Raw genomic sequence first — 15,699 nt, forward strand, 5'->3', positions numbered from 1 at the left:
TTTACATACCTTCATTTTGAATGGTTTATCCTATACCCCTCAACAACAACATCATCAAAACACATAGAAAAAGAAAAACAACAACAAACAAACAGATATAAACAGAAAACCCAGAAAATACATTCAGTATAAAATACAGTCTGAAAGATGTGTAGTTACAGGGGCTGCTGCTGAGGAGAAGCAGAGGACAGTTACGTCGTCTGTGTCACCAGTAGTGAAAAGTGTCCGATGTGGAAACTGTAAGGAGCTTGGGCATCCGAGGACACACAGTGGCTGTCCCTATTTCTACCGACAGTCTGAGGTGGAGCGGAGACAGGTAGGTGGAGCCTGGGTGAATGGGTGGATGCTCATTGGTGTCTCCTGCTACTACAGTTGAGCGGCGACAGGTGGACTGAGTCTGGCAGTGGGTCGTGAGTGGCCCCATTACAACAGTGGGGCAAGGAAAGGTGGATTGAGTCTGGCAGTAGGGGTGAGTGGCACAGTTATGACAGTCAGACAGGTAGAGTTTGGCAGTAGGGGGTGAGTGTCTGTCTGTCTGTTATTACAATGGAGTTAGGAGAGGTGGGTTGAGCCAGTAGGGGTGAGTGGGTGTCCCTGTTACTACAGTCTGTCAGGTGGAGCAGAAAGATGTGGGTAGATCCTGGCAGTGAGAGGGGGTGGGTGGATGTTGGAGGGTGTCCACAGTTACTACAGTGGGGCAAGGAGAGATGAGTTGAGCCTGGCAGTGGAGATTGGGTTGGGTTGGTGGGGTGGGTGGGAGTCCCTGTTACTAAGGTCCGTTTGGCTTAGAAGCGGACCGATGAATTGCAGTCTAGCTCGAAAACTAATAAATGTAACATACTCAATGAAATGCTGATCATAATCAAAACATCATACCAACTCTGTGAAGTTTTTGAGTAATGAATAAATAACTTCCTCGGCACTTGTGCACATGCTTCTCGAACACCTGGCAGTGCCTTTGACATTTACTGTTCATTTACATAAAATATAAGGCATAAAGAATGTCACAAGACTCCAGTCAGTGAAAATTGATTCTTTTCTTCAGACTAAAGCGTCAGAAAATTTGAAGAGAAGAGTCGAAAGAGCTAAAGAAAATGAAGAAGCCCTAGAGTTGTTGGTGAGATTTGCTAAGGAGACAATGCTTGTACTTTTTTCAATCCCACCTTTCTGCAATATGAGTCTTTTGGCACAAGTTTGTAAAGTGCATCGGACAGTCAGCAGTAATCTAAGAAAAAGCACATCTGTTTGTAGACAAGAGAAAAGTCAGGCCTCAGGATTTTCTAATTAACCTCAAACAGTAGTGTCATCAGGGTACCAGACAGTGGAATATATCTAGGAATTCTGAAAGACAAATAAAGTAAAAATTTCAAAATTTATAACATTTCATTAGTAATATGATAATAGCTTTTGCTAATTAATCTTTGCTTGTGATTCATTGATGAAAGGATGCCATAAAGTAGCTGTTAGCTTAATTCTACATCATTTTATGGAATGAAATGTTATGATACCTTTTACAATTTGGAGACAAAATTCAGAGTTCAATAAAAATAGTTTCAGCAGACTGCTATCCTTGCTGAAATGCCTGAGTCATGGTAATCTGAGAGACCTGGGTCCCAATCCACAACTAGTTTGTAATGTTACGACATGTTGTTACTCTGAACTGCATTGCTGGCTTACAAATGGCGTAGTGCCACGAATGCTTTGTGGATACCTAACAGGTCTTAGATGTGTGACTTTCTGTTTTTCAGACAAGAAGTGAACAAATCCTGAGAGATCGGAAACAGACCATGTTGGCTCAGATTCGAGCTGAGGCTGAGAAAGTAGAGGAGGAGTTCAATGACCAGATCCGCCAGCTGAATCAGGTGGTGAAGAGACGGGAGAAGAGAAAGAAGAAGACCACATAATGTATTTGTTGTACCTAAGATCATGATGAGGTTGGGTTGTGATAGACCCAGGTTTGATTCCCCACTTACGTACAGTGTATGATGCTCATTTCTGTTGATATTGCTGGAATCTGGCTGAAGTGGACGAAATCTCTCCTTAGTGGCAAATGCAGTAACCATCTAACACTTGCATCATTTCCAACTTTCCGTCCCACATCAAACATGGAGTGTTATAACTTGAAAACTATTTAAGAGAGGGTCAAACCAAACTCACTTATTAACTGATATTCTCTTCCCACAGAGGTTACTCCTGTCATTACTTTTTATGTAGCCTCTGTTCTAATACGCCCCTTTCATGGTATGAGTGTTTTGGATCCGTGATTGGTTGCAATCAGAATTAGTTGTCCAATCAGTGACGTTTCAAAAGTGATCATTTGCAAAGCCTCAGTAATTTCTGTATGCTTCGAGGAAACTAGAACCTCCTTCCCATCACAATACACAAACATTTTGTCATGTAATTGCATCTCCAACCCCCTTGCTGACAACAAACAAGATAACCATTAAATGTAAGTGTCACATCAACAAAAACATCTTGTCAATTGATTCCAGCACTCAAGATTGTGCTAGTTTCTACTTTTTAGTTAAGGCCAGAACAATTTTGTTTCTTGTTTTATGGATCCACCTGCCGAATCTTTTCTAGAAAAAAAAAAAAAATTAATTTTCTCCACTCAAAAAATAAAATCCTAATGTCTTTATTGGCTAAAAATGTTAACTCACTGGAAAATGCTTTTTAGGTTGTTTTTTTTTTAACCCATATTCACTTCATACATTGCTGTAAGTAAAATATTCTGAGTATTTAGAAGGAATGTTACTTTTATTGGAAATTTTATTTTCATTTTTGTCCCGCCTGCCGTTGGGTTTTCAGAGGACAAAAATCTGTAAAACAAGAAATGAAGTTGGTTTGGCCTAAACGTGAAATACCGAATCTATGCTTTGTACCAAATTGATCAACTAATTCCATGACTGCCCCAAGTCGATGTAACATACAATAGGATTGGAAAGAAAGAAGGGAGATAAATCATGTTGCGATTTTTGGCAGCTAGGACATTTTACGAGGAACGGGAAATATAGCTAGAAGTAACCTCTGTGGGACAAGAGTAACTGAGGGAATTTGAATGGTTCAGTTACTATGATGCCGATTTGCTAAGATGATCTATGCATGAGGGCCTCATTCTTAAAAGCAATCGCAGCTCAACAACAGTCGTAAGTCTATGTTAAACTATGGAGTTACGGCTTGTGGAACAGGGCGCTGAAGACCTTCCTGGATTATGAACACATTTATTCTGATGACCTTTTCAATGAACATTATAAAATCTGTAATTGTGTTATTTCTTATATAATATTATAAGTTTGCATTTCATTGTGAACTTAAGTTGCAAATACACTCGTTTGGTTTTTTTCACTACTTCAAAATTTCAATGTGACTGGTTGTTCTATATGTAGAGCCTTCAAAATTTTCATTTTCCTTTTGCATGTCTTTTCCAACAAAGCAAAGATCACTTGGGATGGATAATTTTGGAAATAGTTTATAGATATTTAGTTTTAGTGTTAATCAACATGTTGAATGTTGGCATATCTATCTTTGTTTTTGACATTTACATATTCGTTCACTGGGAATAGAACGAATCTTAAAAAATAACTTGTCTCATAGTGCTTGAAAAAGCCCAATGCTTCTGACTGTTGAAAAAGAAATTGTTGAAAGATGATTTTTCCAAAGAAGTATTTAAGCTGTTAGCTTTGAAACGAGGACTATTTTTGTATATATAGCTGAAAATATATCTGGTCTCCATACAAACTATCCTCTACCCAAAACCCCACCCCCACCCAACTCCTCATCCTCAGCGTCTGAGTTTAATTCTTTTCAACATCCATAACAAATGAATAAGTCTGGGAGATATACTCTCCAATTTAAATCATAAAGTGCCAATTTGTTGAGTTAGAATTTGGTAATAAAATTATTATTGGGTACAGTATTGTTTTGTATTCATTGGTGTGTGAATTGGAGTGGTGAGATTTTTTATGCCACTTTTAAGAAATTCAAGCAAAGTGGTGAGTATTGGGAATGTGAGATAACAAAAAGGTGAATGTTTGATTTGTGCTCACCAAGTAGTGATCACAAGGTGAACATGGAACTGGACCTCAGAGCCTGACAGCTGATTACCACTTCAGCGATCAAATTATGCTGTGCTGCTCAAAAACTTTGACTTGTATTTGGCATTCATTTCAGTAACTTCAGTAGCCCCGTCATACCAACAGAAAAAATAACACTGCCTCAAATAAAGTAGTGTATACCGTATATTGAAAATAAGAGTATTTGTATATGCTTGTTCATTCACCTTTTATCATAAGAAGCTTGTTGACAAGACCGTAGGCAGATAGGCAGATCCAGGAATTTTGAAGGGGTGGGATGGAGGTTGGGGGTGGTTTGAAACCCCTGAAGCCCCTGCCAATATGATTCCCATATCTGGAAACAGGAAGGCGAGCAACGTGCCCTGAGAGAGGTGAGCTGTCATGTTATCAGTAGGATGGAACCATCCTTTGCATTAATACAGCGCCTGCAGCATCAGCAGATTCTGATCCTGTCGTAGGCATCGACCAATCTCATCCAGGACTATTCTGTAGGAGAGAGGTCTGGTAAAGTAGCCAGCCATTGCATTTCAGCAGTGTTGTGTTATTTCAAGACATTATATCTGTGTAGATAGGTATTATTTTGGTGCAACGAGATGTCGGATGTCATCCTGGTAACAAAAGCTATACAAATTGCCATCTAGTTTGGACTCCCATTAGTTGTGATGTCACCCCATAGAGTCACGCTTCCATGTGACAATGTAGCGAAAAAATGTGATCCTTGGTGCAAAACCTGTAGAACCATCCACATGAAAGCAGGACTCGCCCATAAACAGACTTCAGCCCCATCGTGTCGTTTAGCCCTCAGATACTGTCACGCCACTCTAAGCATACCTGGAGGTGACATGAAAACAACTGGGGGGTCTGGACAGCACAGGTGTAGCAGGCACTCTCCTGAACCTAGATTTTCGAAGCTCACTTAGCGCTACTACACATTAATATTGACAGCCGACTGTCTTAGCGCTAAGAGGGCTTCTTAAATCTAGGCCCTGATCGTGTCACAAATTCTGCACAACAAAATGAAAACAACGTTGTCATGGAGGAGTCTTATGTTGACCACGATAAGCTAGAAACTAGGCAGGAAAAAAAACATTGGAAACATCTGATTCCACATCCTACAAAGAAAACGATGCCTGTTCCATGACCTGACAATGTAACAGCTTCTTAGAGTTTGTGGGACTCAAATCAGTCATCTCGAAAGGTAAAACATGTACTACCAAATTTTCTGGTATTCTGCTCGGGCAAAGACATGAGACCATCAAGGATGAACGTGAAGGCAATTCACCTGTGAACACCATATACAGCAAGGACTATTTCAGAACACGGCATTTCGAATATGTGTATCTTTAATTACGATCTGAGAATGCGTGATCAAAGAACTGTAACTGTTGTCTCACGCGTTCAAACGAAATGAACATATGATCGTTGTGAACATGTCTGCTGAAAGATCATAAGATCCAACTGTAGCTTTTCCTCCCTGAGTCGACATGAAAAGAAATACATACAGGTATATATTAAGCTGTCAGTATTTTACTTCCATTGGGTAAGAGGGGACAAATAGGATCGGATGATCAGGCCAGCTAACTTGGTTGACACATGTCATTGTATCTCATTTGCGCAGATAGATGCTCATTTTGTTAATCACTGGATTGTCTGGTCAAGACTGGATTATTTACAGACCGCTGCCATATAGCTGGACTATTGCTGGTTGCGATGTAAAACATGAAGTGACCAGAAACTTCCACTTCCTTATTTATATCAACAGATTTGTGACCATATTTGATCACTAAATTCGACGGATGAGTTTTGAAACGATTAGCAAAATGCTTCGGATACAACCTCTGCATCGATACCAACGAACCAGACATATTTAAGAATTGCAAGAAAATCACTCTTGTGATTTTCCAAATCGGCGTTCTTATTTCAGAAGGGTTAAAAGCGACGATATAATTAAAAATACCAGAATCTGCTCACTTCAAATGATCTTTCATCGAAACATCTGTAAATATTGTACAAAATGTTTTATGTAAAAATAGCTATCTATTGTTTCAGTGGATTCCCTCATGTGTGCAATGTGAAGCAGCCGGGCTCATATATAAAATCAGGGAGCCTATATAAAGGGAGAGAAGAAACTCCTCGAAAAGCCGCTGATCGTATGTCTCGGGTCGTTACGTAACCAATGTAGCCAATATGGTGGCAGCGTAGTATAAGATTGAGCCCGGTTTATTTTCAACAGCTGATTAAGTTCGCTTCAGTTTAAGTCAAATAATTGGTATTAGTGTCCGTATTAGGGCAGCATATTTATATTAAAGTTTCAAGTCGGTATGTTACAGCTCACTGGCGTCTAGTCTCGATTCACCGCGAAGACAGACTAAATTGTGCCGATAAAAACTTCTTTCACACATTCGTTTAATTTTTAGAAGGAGAACATACCTTTAGTTGAAAGGTATTTGCAAGTAATGGTGACAGTTTTATGACTTAAAAAATTGTTAAAGTGTAATAGATGTGTGTGAAAAATATGACATTTCGCCGATCTTTTCTCATCCGCCATTGAAATGCAACACGTCGTTGTTTGCGTGTTTCTAGTTATTACTTCAAAAACATCTTTCACATACACCTTTAATTCATATGAGGGGAATATACTATCAGGTGAAATGTGTTTGCAAGTAATAGTGATACTTTCATAATCTATAAAAGAATGTTAGGGTATATTTGAGGTGTGTGAAAAATATGACATATCGCCGATCTGATCTGATTCGCCATTGATGCTTGAGAGTTATAGTTCCATAACTTCTTGTTGATCTTATTATTTGACAAAACTGGAAAGGTGTTTTAGAACGCTTTGTGACAGTTTTACACTTTATTTTTGAGGGCAGTGTGACAGTGTCAGTTAACATTTTGTTAATGTCTATTCCATTCCCCACATGCGAAAAGATATCTGAATTTATTATTGATGTAAACAAAAATGTCTCAAAGTAGATTTTTTAAAAGGACAGCTGATGTTAACACGTGTTCTCGCGATACTTTTGCGTTCTTTAACAGGTTTTGGGAAGGAAGGCCGCGTTGTATCATTTATTCTTTCATTCATTCACATATGTACTTCTTTCTTTTATTCTTTTTCCTGATTTCATTAATTCATTCACATAATTCTTGCTCTTAATTCTTACTGTAATTCATTCATTCATTCATTCATTGTAAAATTCCGACAGATACAATGAACTGGCTGAAGTTCTGTTAAACACAACTGAAGTTGCACTTCGAACGAGTCAAGTCACTGTGTGCGTTGGAGCACGACGAGGCACACGTTAATTGGTACAAATGGTAAAGAAAACAAGCGAGTGGCCTATCCTTGTAGAGTATCCCTGATAAAATCTTTCAAGCTCATGCACACACATATTTGGATGAGACGTCCAGACGGCGATAGGAATGAAAAAGAAAATAGTGCACCGTTGAGAGCACTGCCAGTATAGATGCAAAATGAATGTACGTGTATTAACCTATGGTAACCTACAGCAATGGTGGTGATGTTATATAGGAGGTGGTAGGCCAAAACAAAAGGGGATTGTGATGTTTTAAAAGAGACGGGAATATCAACAAAAAGGGATGTGGTCTAAGAAAAGAGATGGTTGACCAAAACAAAAAGGAATGGTGATTTTATAAATGAGTTGTTCGTCTTTATGACAAGAGTCATCAGAAGATAACACTGAGTGGTGGAGTGTAACGAAATACACTGAGACTAAGTTTACTTAGACTGTGGCGTCGACTATATCGCCCCCGCGTTACAGGCCAGGGGGATGATAAGGGATGATGGTCTTATAAATGAGATGGTAGGCCAAGACAAAAAGGGATGGTAATGTTATAAAAGAGATGGGAATCTCAATAAATAATGATGGTGATATAACACAAATAGGAATCTTAACAAAAGGGATAGTGATATTATATTTAAAAAAATGGGAATGCGTGTACGTGACAGTACCATCTGCGAGTATATATGCGCATTCATAGGTAACGTGAAATCTTTGCCTGCACAAAACCGCACAGTACATTTTTTATCATTCTGCTATATTTATCATTTTGCATATAATGACACATGTCCAGAGTTCGAAGGGCAACCAATAAGAAAGCGTTAATAACACTGAGTGGCGTTGAAAGACTGTTATGCATTGTGTATAGAAGTGTTTAACTCCGAACAATGGTTGTCCTGACTTGCTACACAGTGATAACTATTGTAAGCTGTGATGTAACACTTTGTGGCGTTATTACAGCTATTCAAGTGCTCCTGTCAAAGGCGTATGGGCACAGTAAGTAAAATAAACGCGTGTTGACGGTCGGGGATTACGCAATATTGAATCACGTTATAAACTGCTAACAAAGTCAGTGATATCATATGCAGAAATATAGTTAATAGTGAGTGAATCTGGGTTAAATTAAAACTGCATGGGATTTGTCTGAACCCATCTTAATGTAAACAAGCTGTTGGTTCGAGGGGGGAGATGTTGATATTTTGAAATACGAATGCTTTGGATCTTACAGATATCTGAGACGTTACTATTTTGGGATGAAGCTAACGGTCACTAACAACAGGGGAGGAAGTTTGAACCTTATTGACCTTGTCGCCAATCCCTCGATTCTTGGGCGGATGTGTACGTTTATTCTCGTGGACTCTGTCACTTTGACGGGACTGAGTAAGTTTAAATCCTCTGCTATTTAAGTTGTTATACGGGGCATGTTAAGAAGATATCTTTGCCCACCAAGCACTTTGCAAGTCGCGTTTGATAAAGGACACGTAAGTGTGTACGTTCTATCATGACAGACTTGCAGGCGATTGGTGCAATATGCACGTGGTTTCATGTTTTGATGCTATAAATAACACCAAACGTCATTGGTTTTTCCTTTACGCCAGGTCACGTGACTGTGTAACAATCCTCGTGACAGTGAATAAATACAACATTGAAAACGTACAGGGAACCAGGTATATATTCTTTCCGGACCTAGAATACTTTATATTTACGAAGTAACGCCAAAATCGTTTATGTGAGAGAAAATCACCATCGATTTATACGTTAAAGCATACATTTGTATCTGACCTATTTGCCGCTGCGCAGTAGGCTTTGTGTTTACATCAGCAAAGTCGCCATCTTGTCAGGTTGGAAACAGGCATAATCACAACAGTTGTACTTCATCATTACAACGATCACAATGAAGTGGCAGTACAAAGAGGAGCATCCATTTGAGAAGAGGCGAGCCGAGGGGGAGAAAATCAGGAAGAAGTATCCTGACCGTGTCCCAGTAAGTAGCAGAGACGTAAAATAGGGGCAAGATCTACTTCCCATTCCAAATACGAAAACAAACAGCTGACCAACAATAATGGAGTCCGTGTTGTGGTGTATCCAGTCTATCGTTGTAATTTTAGTCTTGGTCTTTTTTCTGATCTCACCAAATGTTTAATTATGTGATGAATACATTTCCCTTTGGTGAGCGATCTGCCAAATCAATACGATAACGAAAGTCGATTCGGCCATATTTGTTTTCCGTTTCGGCTCAAAATGAAAGCGACAATCATAGATTAATACAGGTCAGTTTGCGTCTCTAAAAGCTTTTCTTCAACAAAAGCAAAACAGTGATGAAGCCTTTTCCACCCGAATGCTTAAATCGATGTATGGATTGTGACGATTGGTGAACAAACACCGATTACGTCATAAATGTCAGTGAACTGTCTTTAGGACAGATGGATTTTGTGACCCATTGACATTGCAGTCTTTAATTGATACTCAGTATGTGTACATGGCCGGAAAATTAACCGTGACATTTTTGTTTGCTTTATTTGTGCCATTCTATTGGTTCTGAAAATGCATAACGTTTATTCTCTTGTCATGTTTTCACAATGTAGACTGAATGAGAGCAACATGTTTGCATTTACAATACTGGTGTATATAATTTATAAATATGTACCTTAGATTCAAATTTCATTCAGGAAGAATGAAAAGGGGAATCTTTTCAGTTGTGCATTGTTTGTGTAGAGGGTTATTTTTACCCACCCAATGTACAAAGAAATATATATTTGCCAGTGTGACAATGTATTGTTCTCCACAAAATCTCTGAACACAAAGACAATGAAAAGTTTGTAAATGTGAAAAAATCCTTGAAAAGAGAAAGAAGTGATGTAATCAGAAGGCATGTGTGCATGTATTTGATTATTGAGTAACATGTAGATAAACATCACCATATAACATATAATTTTATGAAAGAGTGCATTAAAAATGTCAGCAGCTATGGTTATGATTCTATATTTCACTATTTGGTGCCTTGTTGCAACAATAGAGCATAAATGCTAAGTCCCCAGGTCACAGTTAACTTTTGTGAAATAAACATGTTTATGTGGAACCGTAACATAATCCCAATGTAAATGTTACAAAGTAAACATGGTGAAACTAAAAGACACAAATTGCAATAAAATAAATTGCTATAAAATATGCATGCCTGTATAAATCAACCTGTTGACATACTTTATCAATTACCACTAGTTACTGGTGACACCACTGTGTATAAGTGAATAAAAGCATGGTGGAACTGTATGGAAATGCTTTTTTCGTTAACTGTCAATGATTCTAGAAATGATATAGATGAACATTTCCATGTCTTCTGTAAGTATTTTTGAAAAATGCAGAATGCTTCCGTGATGTAATGCTTGTTATGTATTGCCTGGCAGGTAGACTTGTCTAAACTTGAAACAATGTGCCCAGTGGCATGCATTATTTACTACCAGATCTATCAACATTAATTTTTTTTAGACAATTGAGGTGCAATACAGGTTTTGAAGAATCATGGTTTGGCAAACAGTTTTTGTTGTCTACATTTTCAAAGCTTATGACATGGCAAGTCACTTGTATATAGTTGTAAGTGATTTGGTTATATATTAGCAGCATTTTCTATAGAAGACAGCTGTCATATGGTTGCACTCAGAGTGCAGGTAATTCCATGAACATGAATGATGTGATAATTGACAGTCTTGTAAGAACATGCTGTGAGTGTTAATTCTGTAGTCATGGATACAGGAAACAGTTTGACAGAAATGTGTGTGAAGTGCTTGGTTGATAGGATCTAGTCATGACTTTACAGCCACCACAAAATGATTTCAATTTTATTGATTTTTGAAGTTTTATAATCAAAATTTCAAATCTCGCTTGGAATTTTTAAAAAAATAAAATCAGATTTTACGTCTACTACCAAACAGAAATTGGGAGACATCAAATTACAGGTCACATGAGAACTACTATATTTCTTACCAATTAGAGCATCGATTAAGTGAAAGTTGGAATGTGTTCTTTTTAATCATGCAATCTTGATATATGTAAGTGATAATTTATGGATGTCAACTTCTTTATAATGACGAACACAACATTTGAGAGTGTAATTCTTGATATGAATATACTCAGAAACAATGTTTTCCTCATAATAATAAAGTTTAAATCCATGTATTTTCAACTTACATGTGTATCACTTCTAAATGCTGTTTAAGGGTGTTAACCTTGATATGTACTACAGTTTGACAGTAGATTGGAAAACCTTTACCCAGTATCTTGGGTATAGTTTAATCATATTATATGACTGTAAATATAATGCTGTCAAACAACAGATTTACTCCATTAGGACCACTTTTTTCCATATTTATCCTGCATGATTAGTGTATGACTGCTGGCAGTTTAGAAAAGTGTGGTAGCAAAATGTCAGGACAAATATGTTTTCTTGCACAGGTCATTGTTGAGAAAGCCCCCAAAGCCAGAGTAGGTGATTTGGACAAAAAGAAATATCTGGTGCCATCAGATTTAACAGTTGGACAGTTCTACTTCCTCATCCGGAAACGTATCCATCTCCGCCCTGAAGATGCCCTCTTCTTCTTTGTGAACAATGTGATTCCCCCAACCAGTGCAACCATGGGAGCTCTCTACCAGGTAATGTCACCATAACAACAATGTAGCAGGGGACAAAATATACAAAATATATTCAAAATCACAAACAATTCTAGTTGAGATGGCCATCAGGCCAATTTGTTGAGTCAGTTGTCATATTCTCTTATAACAACTCTTCCTGCCTGAAACAGTTGCAGGTAAATAACTGAAACTGCAAAGACCATCAATATGTTCTCTTTGTGCCAGTTGCCACAGCAGAAGCCATACAGTCAACTCTCGTCTGTCCGACACTCAATGATGCGACATTTAGGTTAATCCGACCAAAAATTAGGGAACCACTTAAAACAGTGTTTATTGCTCTCCTTAATCCGACATCCTCGCATTCCGACTCCGACACACCAAGCTAGCAAGTGATTATTGTAAATACATTGTAAAAACATTTGTTCATCTGACAATCAACACAGCTGGTCAGATAATCTGACCGTAAACAAACAGTCACATATGGGTGGTAATTAACATGTTCCTTACTGGCTGCTGCTTGACACCACTGCCTGTGAACATCACACTTGTTAATTACAAACACAAGATAATTAATTGAGACGATTTAATCAAGAAATAACAACAGAGCAAGCTGTATAAAATGCTTACAACCGACCAGAGTTTTCGGATATGCATGCAACAGAATGGAGATCATGAGCTTTAGTAAGCAGTGGTACATTGTATTATCACACAAATACATTAATCTGACACTCTTCTTAATCTGACATATTTCTCTACACCCACAAGGGTCGGATAAACGAGAACTGACTGTACTTGTTATATATTGGAACCTTAATGAATGCATTTGGTATAGTTGTATGCATAATTTGATCTTGGTTATTGTTCAGTATGGCCACCAGAATCACGAAAAAGATATTTAAGAGTTTTTGAAGTCATCTGGGCTTTCATTTCTCCCCCATTTGTTAAGGTCCTTGAAAGACACATGTAGTCTTTTGCATATGGAATCTAATGTTACTGGCAGTCTGCAGCTATAGTCACTTGTCAAAAGTTTAAGTGAAACAAAAATTAAGTCAGTCCTGTGTGCTTATTAAACGATAGATCATTTATTTATATTTATGACATTGTTTTCTGTTTGCAGGAACACCATGAGGAGGACTTTTTCTTGTACATTGCCTACAGTGATGAAAGCGTTTATGGGGCATAGGGATTCTGGTTCTCTATACTTTTGTAAATATTTCTCAGCTCTCCAACATCACAGCAAATGTCAGTGTGCAAGTTGTACCATTGGAACATTTCAAGCCGCTCGTGTTCTGTTTCCAGCCACAGCAGTCTGCCTTTTTTGTCCCTAATTTTTTCCCTTTTCAAGAAAAATGTGGCCAGTATGTTACTGGTGAATGGGATTTTTGATTATTTTAGACACATATTTATACTTTGTGTTTCATTTGGTTGTATTTAAAAAAGATAAGTCCTAAGGTAGCCTCAAATTCTTCATTTTCAAATAAATTCCCCCAAACATGGCACAGGCAGTAGTGTTGTCTTTTCGAGTATTCGTAGAAGTGAGTCATTATTGTAGCATGTCTTAAACTGATAATTGTTTGACCTTTTTAATAATGATGAACTTCTCACAAAGTGATACCATAAATTAAGAAAGAAAAATCTCAAGCTCATCAGTCATATAATTAAACTTTTGTCAGATCTCTTCCAACATGTCCCCTACAGTGATATTGTAGGAGCCCCAACACTGATATTAGCTGTTTGTACAAAGTAAAACAGAACACTGAACAGTTCAAATGAAGGATACTTTTGTCCCTTGTCTTTGTGTTGATGTTACACATTTTATCACAACTGTAGCTTTTATTGTATTATATTGTTCATGAGTCATTTTATTGTCTTAATTGTGTACATAGTTCTATGTATGTTCTAGGGTTGGGGACTCAGTTATTAGGACAGTTTATTTAAGTTTATTAAAGGTTTTTTGTGAATATGTTGTAGAAAAAAAAGAGTGATGTTTGTGTTACAATTGAAGGCATTTGTATTATGGGATCAGTACAATTTGCTTGTAAACCATTATGATGGTTTTAGCTTGAAATAAACTTGTTCAAATGCTATTACTTGTTACTGTGTCTAGAGCATGTAGTGAGGTTTAGTTGATACCTTTGCAAAGCCCCCACAAAAGTTTTGATGGTGTCTACGGATTGTATAGGGGTTAGTTTGTATTAGAATAAAATTTCTTTTCATCAAAATATTCCTTTTGGTTAATAGTGAGTGAGTGAGTATGGTTTTGTACTGCTTTTAGCAATATTCCAGCAATGTCACCAGAAATGGACTTCACACATTGTACCTCTGTGGAGAATCGACCCCAGGTCTTTGGTGTGACAAGCTAACGCTTTAACCATTAAGCTACCCCACTGCCCTGATGGTTAATAGAATGAGCAGATATCCACACTGTTAGGCAGCAGTGACAAACCATCATCGATTATCAACTTGGACAAGATGATCCCAAGTTTTAGAACATAATTTCTCCATCACTTTAAGGTATTATATATAAATGGTATCAAACAGAGATTCAAAGGTATTCTATTGTAGGCTGAGATTCCATTTATCTTCCAAAATCATTCTTCATTAGTTTTCATTTAAAAATGTACATCTCTGAACACAGCACTGGCATTAGATTTATAGTGCAACGATGTTATAGCACTGTGACGTCATCAAGTTCATGACGTCATAGCATTGTGAGTTCATTGTGCAGAATCTGCTGTCAAAGGGATATCTCCTAGTAGATATCGTCTGATCTCACACACGCATATCTCCTGTGGAACACAGTTTTGGATGATAAATGGTCTTACTGGTGAATTGTTGACCTTGGTCATGCATTGTAACCACATAATACTCGCTGTCGCTAAACCATGACTGGACGAAGTATAGCATAGTTTACATTAAGCTGAGAATCCATGGTTAAGGAGTTTTATTCTACCATTTAATTGTGACTGTTTGAGTCTGTTAAGAACAGAACGATCATGACATATTTTAACAATTGTTGCTCAAGCACTGTTGTGCTGGGTTTGACATGAGGAAGAAACAGTGGTGGTATTTCAAAACAAGGAACAAATTCTAACTGAATAATTGTGCATGAAGTTATGAACAACCATTTAATATGTATGAGTGAAGGGGAATTTGTTTAGTTTACCTTGTCTTTATCCTGAAGAAGAATTAATTTACGCCATTGAACAATACATTCATAGTCACTTTTATAACAGTGGTTAATTTCCACAAAACAAATTTAGTTGCATTCAACAAGATGTAGCAATTTTTGGCATACTTCTCAACTCCTAAAGGTGCCCTCCTAAGAAATGAAATATTTCATTATATTCGTTCCCATTCGTTTTTATGTAGCATAAGTACACCATGTAGCGTTAACCATTTCTTGTCATGAGGATAGTGAAGCTAGTTCCTGGATACAAGTCCCAAGTTGTTTTTTTTAAAACATTTCTGACCTTAGCTCTGTTGCACAAAATACTCACAGCCATAACTCTTGTGACAAGACTAGTTTGTCGTACAGACCCTGAAGCAAATATATCCAAGAAAGGCCACGCAAGTATAGAAAACGTGTCAAGTTTAGATTTCCTTAGCTTCTAAAAATGAAGAAAGTCTCAGGGATCCATTTCATCATATTATTTTTTTTCTATGAACTTGTTTTCAGTAAAATATGTTCCATTTCA

At 37.6% G+C, this 15,699-nt stretch overlaps 2 protein-coding genes across 2 annotated transcripts in view; both read left to right on the forward strand.

Moving 5' to 3' along the window:
* The window catches only part of LOC137268156 (uncharacterized), a 41,708-nt gene extending 37,797 nt beyond the window's left edge, over window positions 1-3,911 (forward strand). Inside the window, exons 26-28 of the mRNA XM_067802685.1 lie at window positions 156-316; window positions 1,046-1,117; window positions 1,749-3,911. Coding sequence (XP_067658786.1) covers window positions 156-316; window positions 1,046-1,117; window positions 1,749-1,904 — 389 coding nt within the window. The 3' untranslated portion in view covers window positions 1,905-3,911. The remainder of the gene's footprint in view (window positions 1-155; window positions 317-1,045; window positions 1,118-1,748) is intronic.
* A 5,040-nt stretch (window positions 3,912-8,951) lies between these two features.
* LOC137268661 (gamma-aminobutyric acid receptor-associated protein) lies at window positions 8,952-14,088 on the forward strand. The gene is made up of 3 exons (XM_067803248.1): window positions 8,952-9,359; window positions 11,825-12,022; window positions 13,119-14,088. The coding sequence occupies exons 1-3, from the start codon at window positions 9,270-9,272 to the stop codon at window positions 13,182-13,184; spliced, it is 354 nt and encodes a 117-aa protein (XP_067659349.1). The 5' UTR covers window positions 8,952-9,269; the 3' UTR covers window positions 13,185-14,088.
* The last annotated feature ends 1,611 nt before the right edge of the window (window positions 14,089-15,699 follow it).

This window comes from Haliotis asinina, chromosome 16 (assembly GCF_037392515.1).
Source record: "Haliotis asinina isolate JCU_RB_2024 chromosome 16, JCU_Hal_asi_v2, whole genome shotgun sequence".
Taxonomy (NCBI): Eukaryota; Metazoa; Mollusca; class Gastropoda; order Lepetellida; family Haliotidae; genus Haliotis; species Haliotis asinina.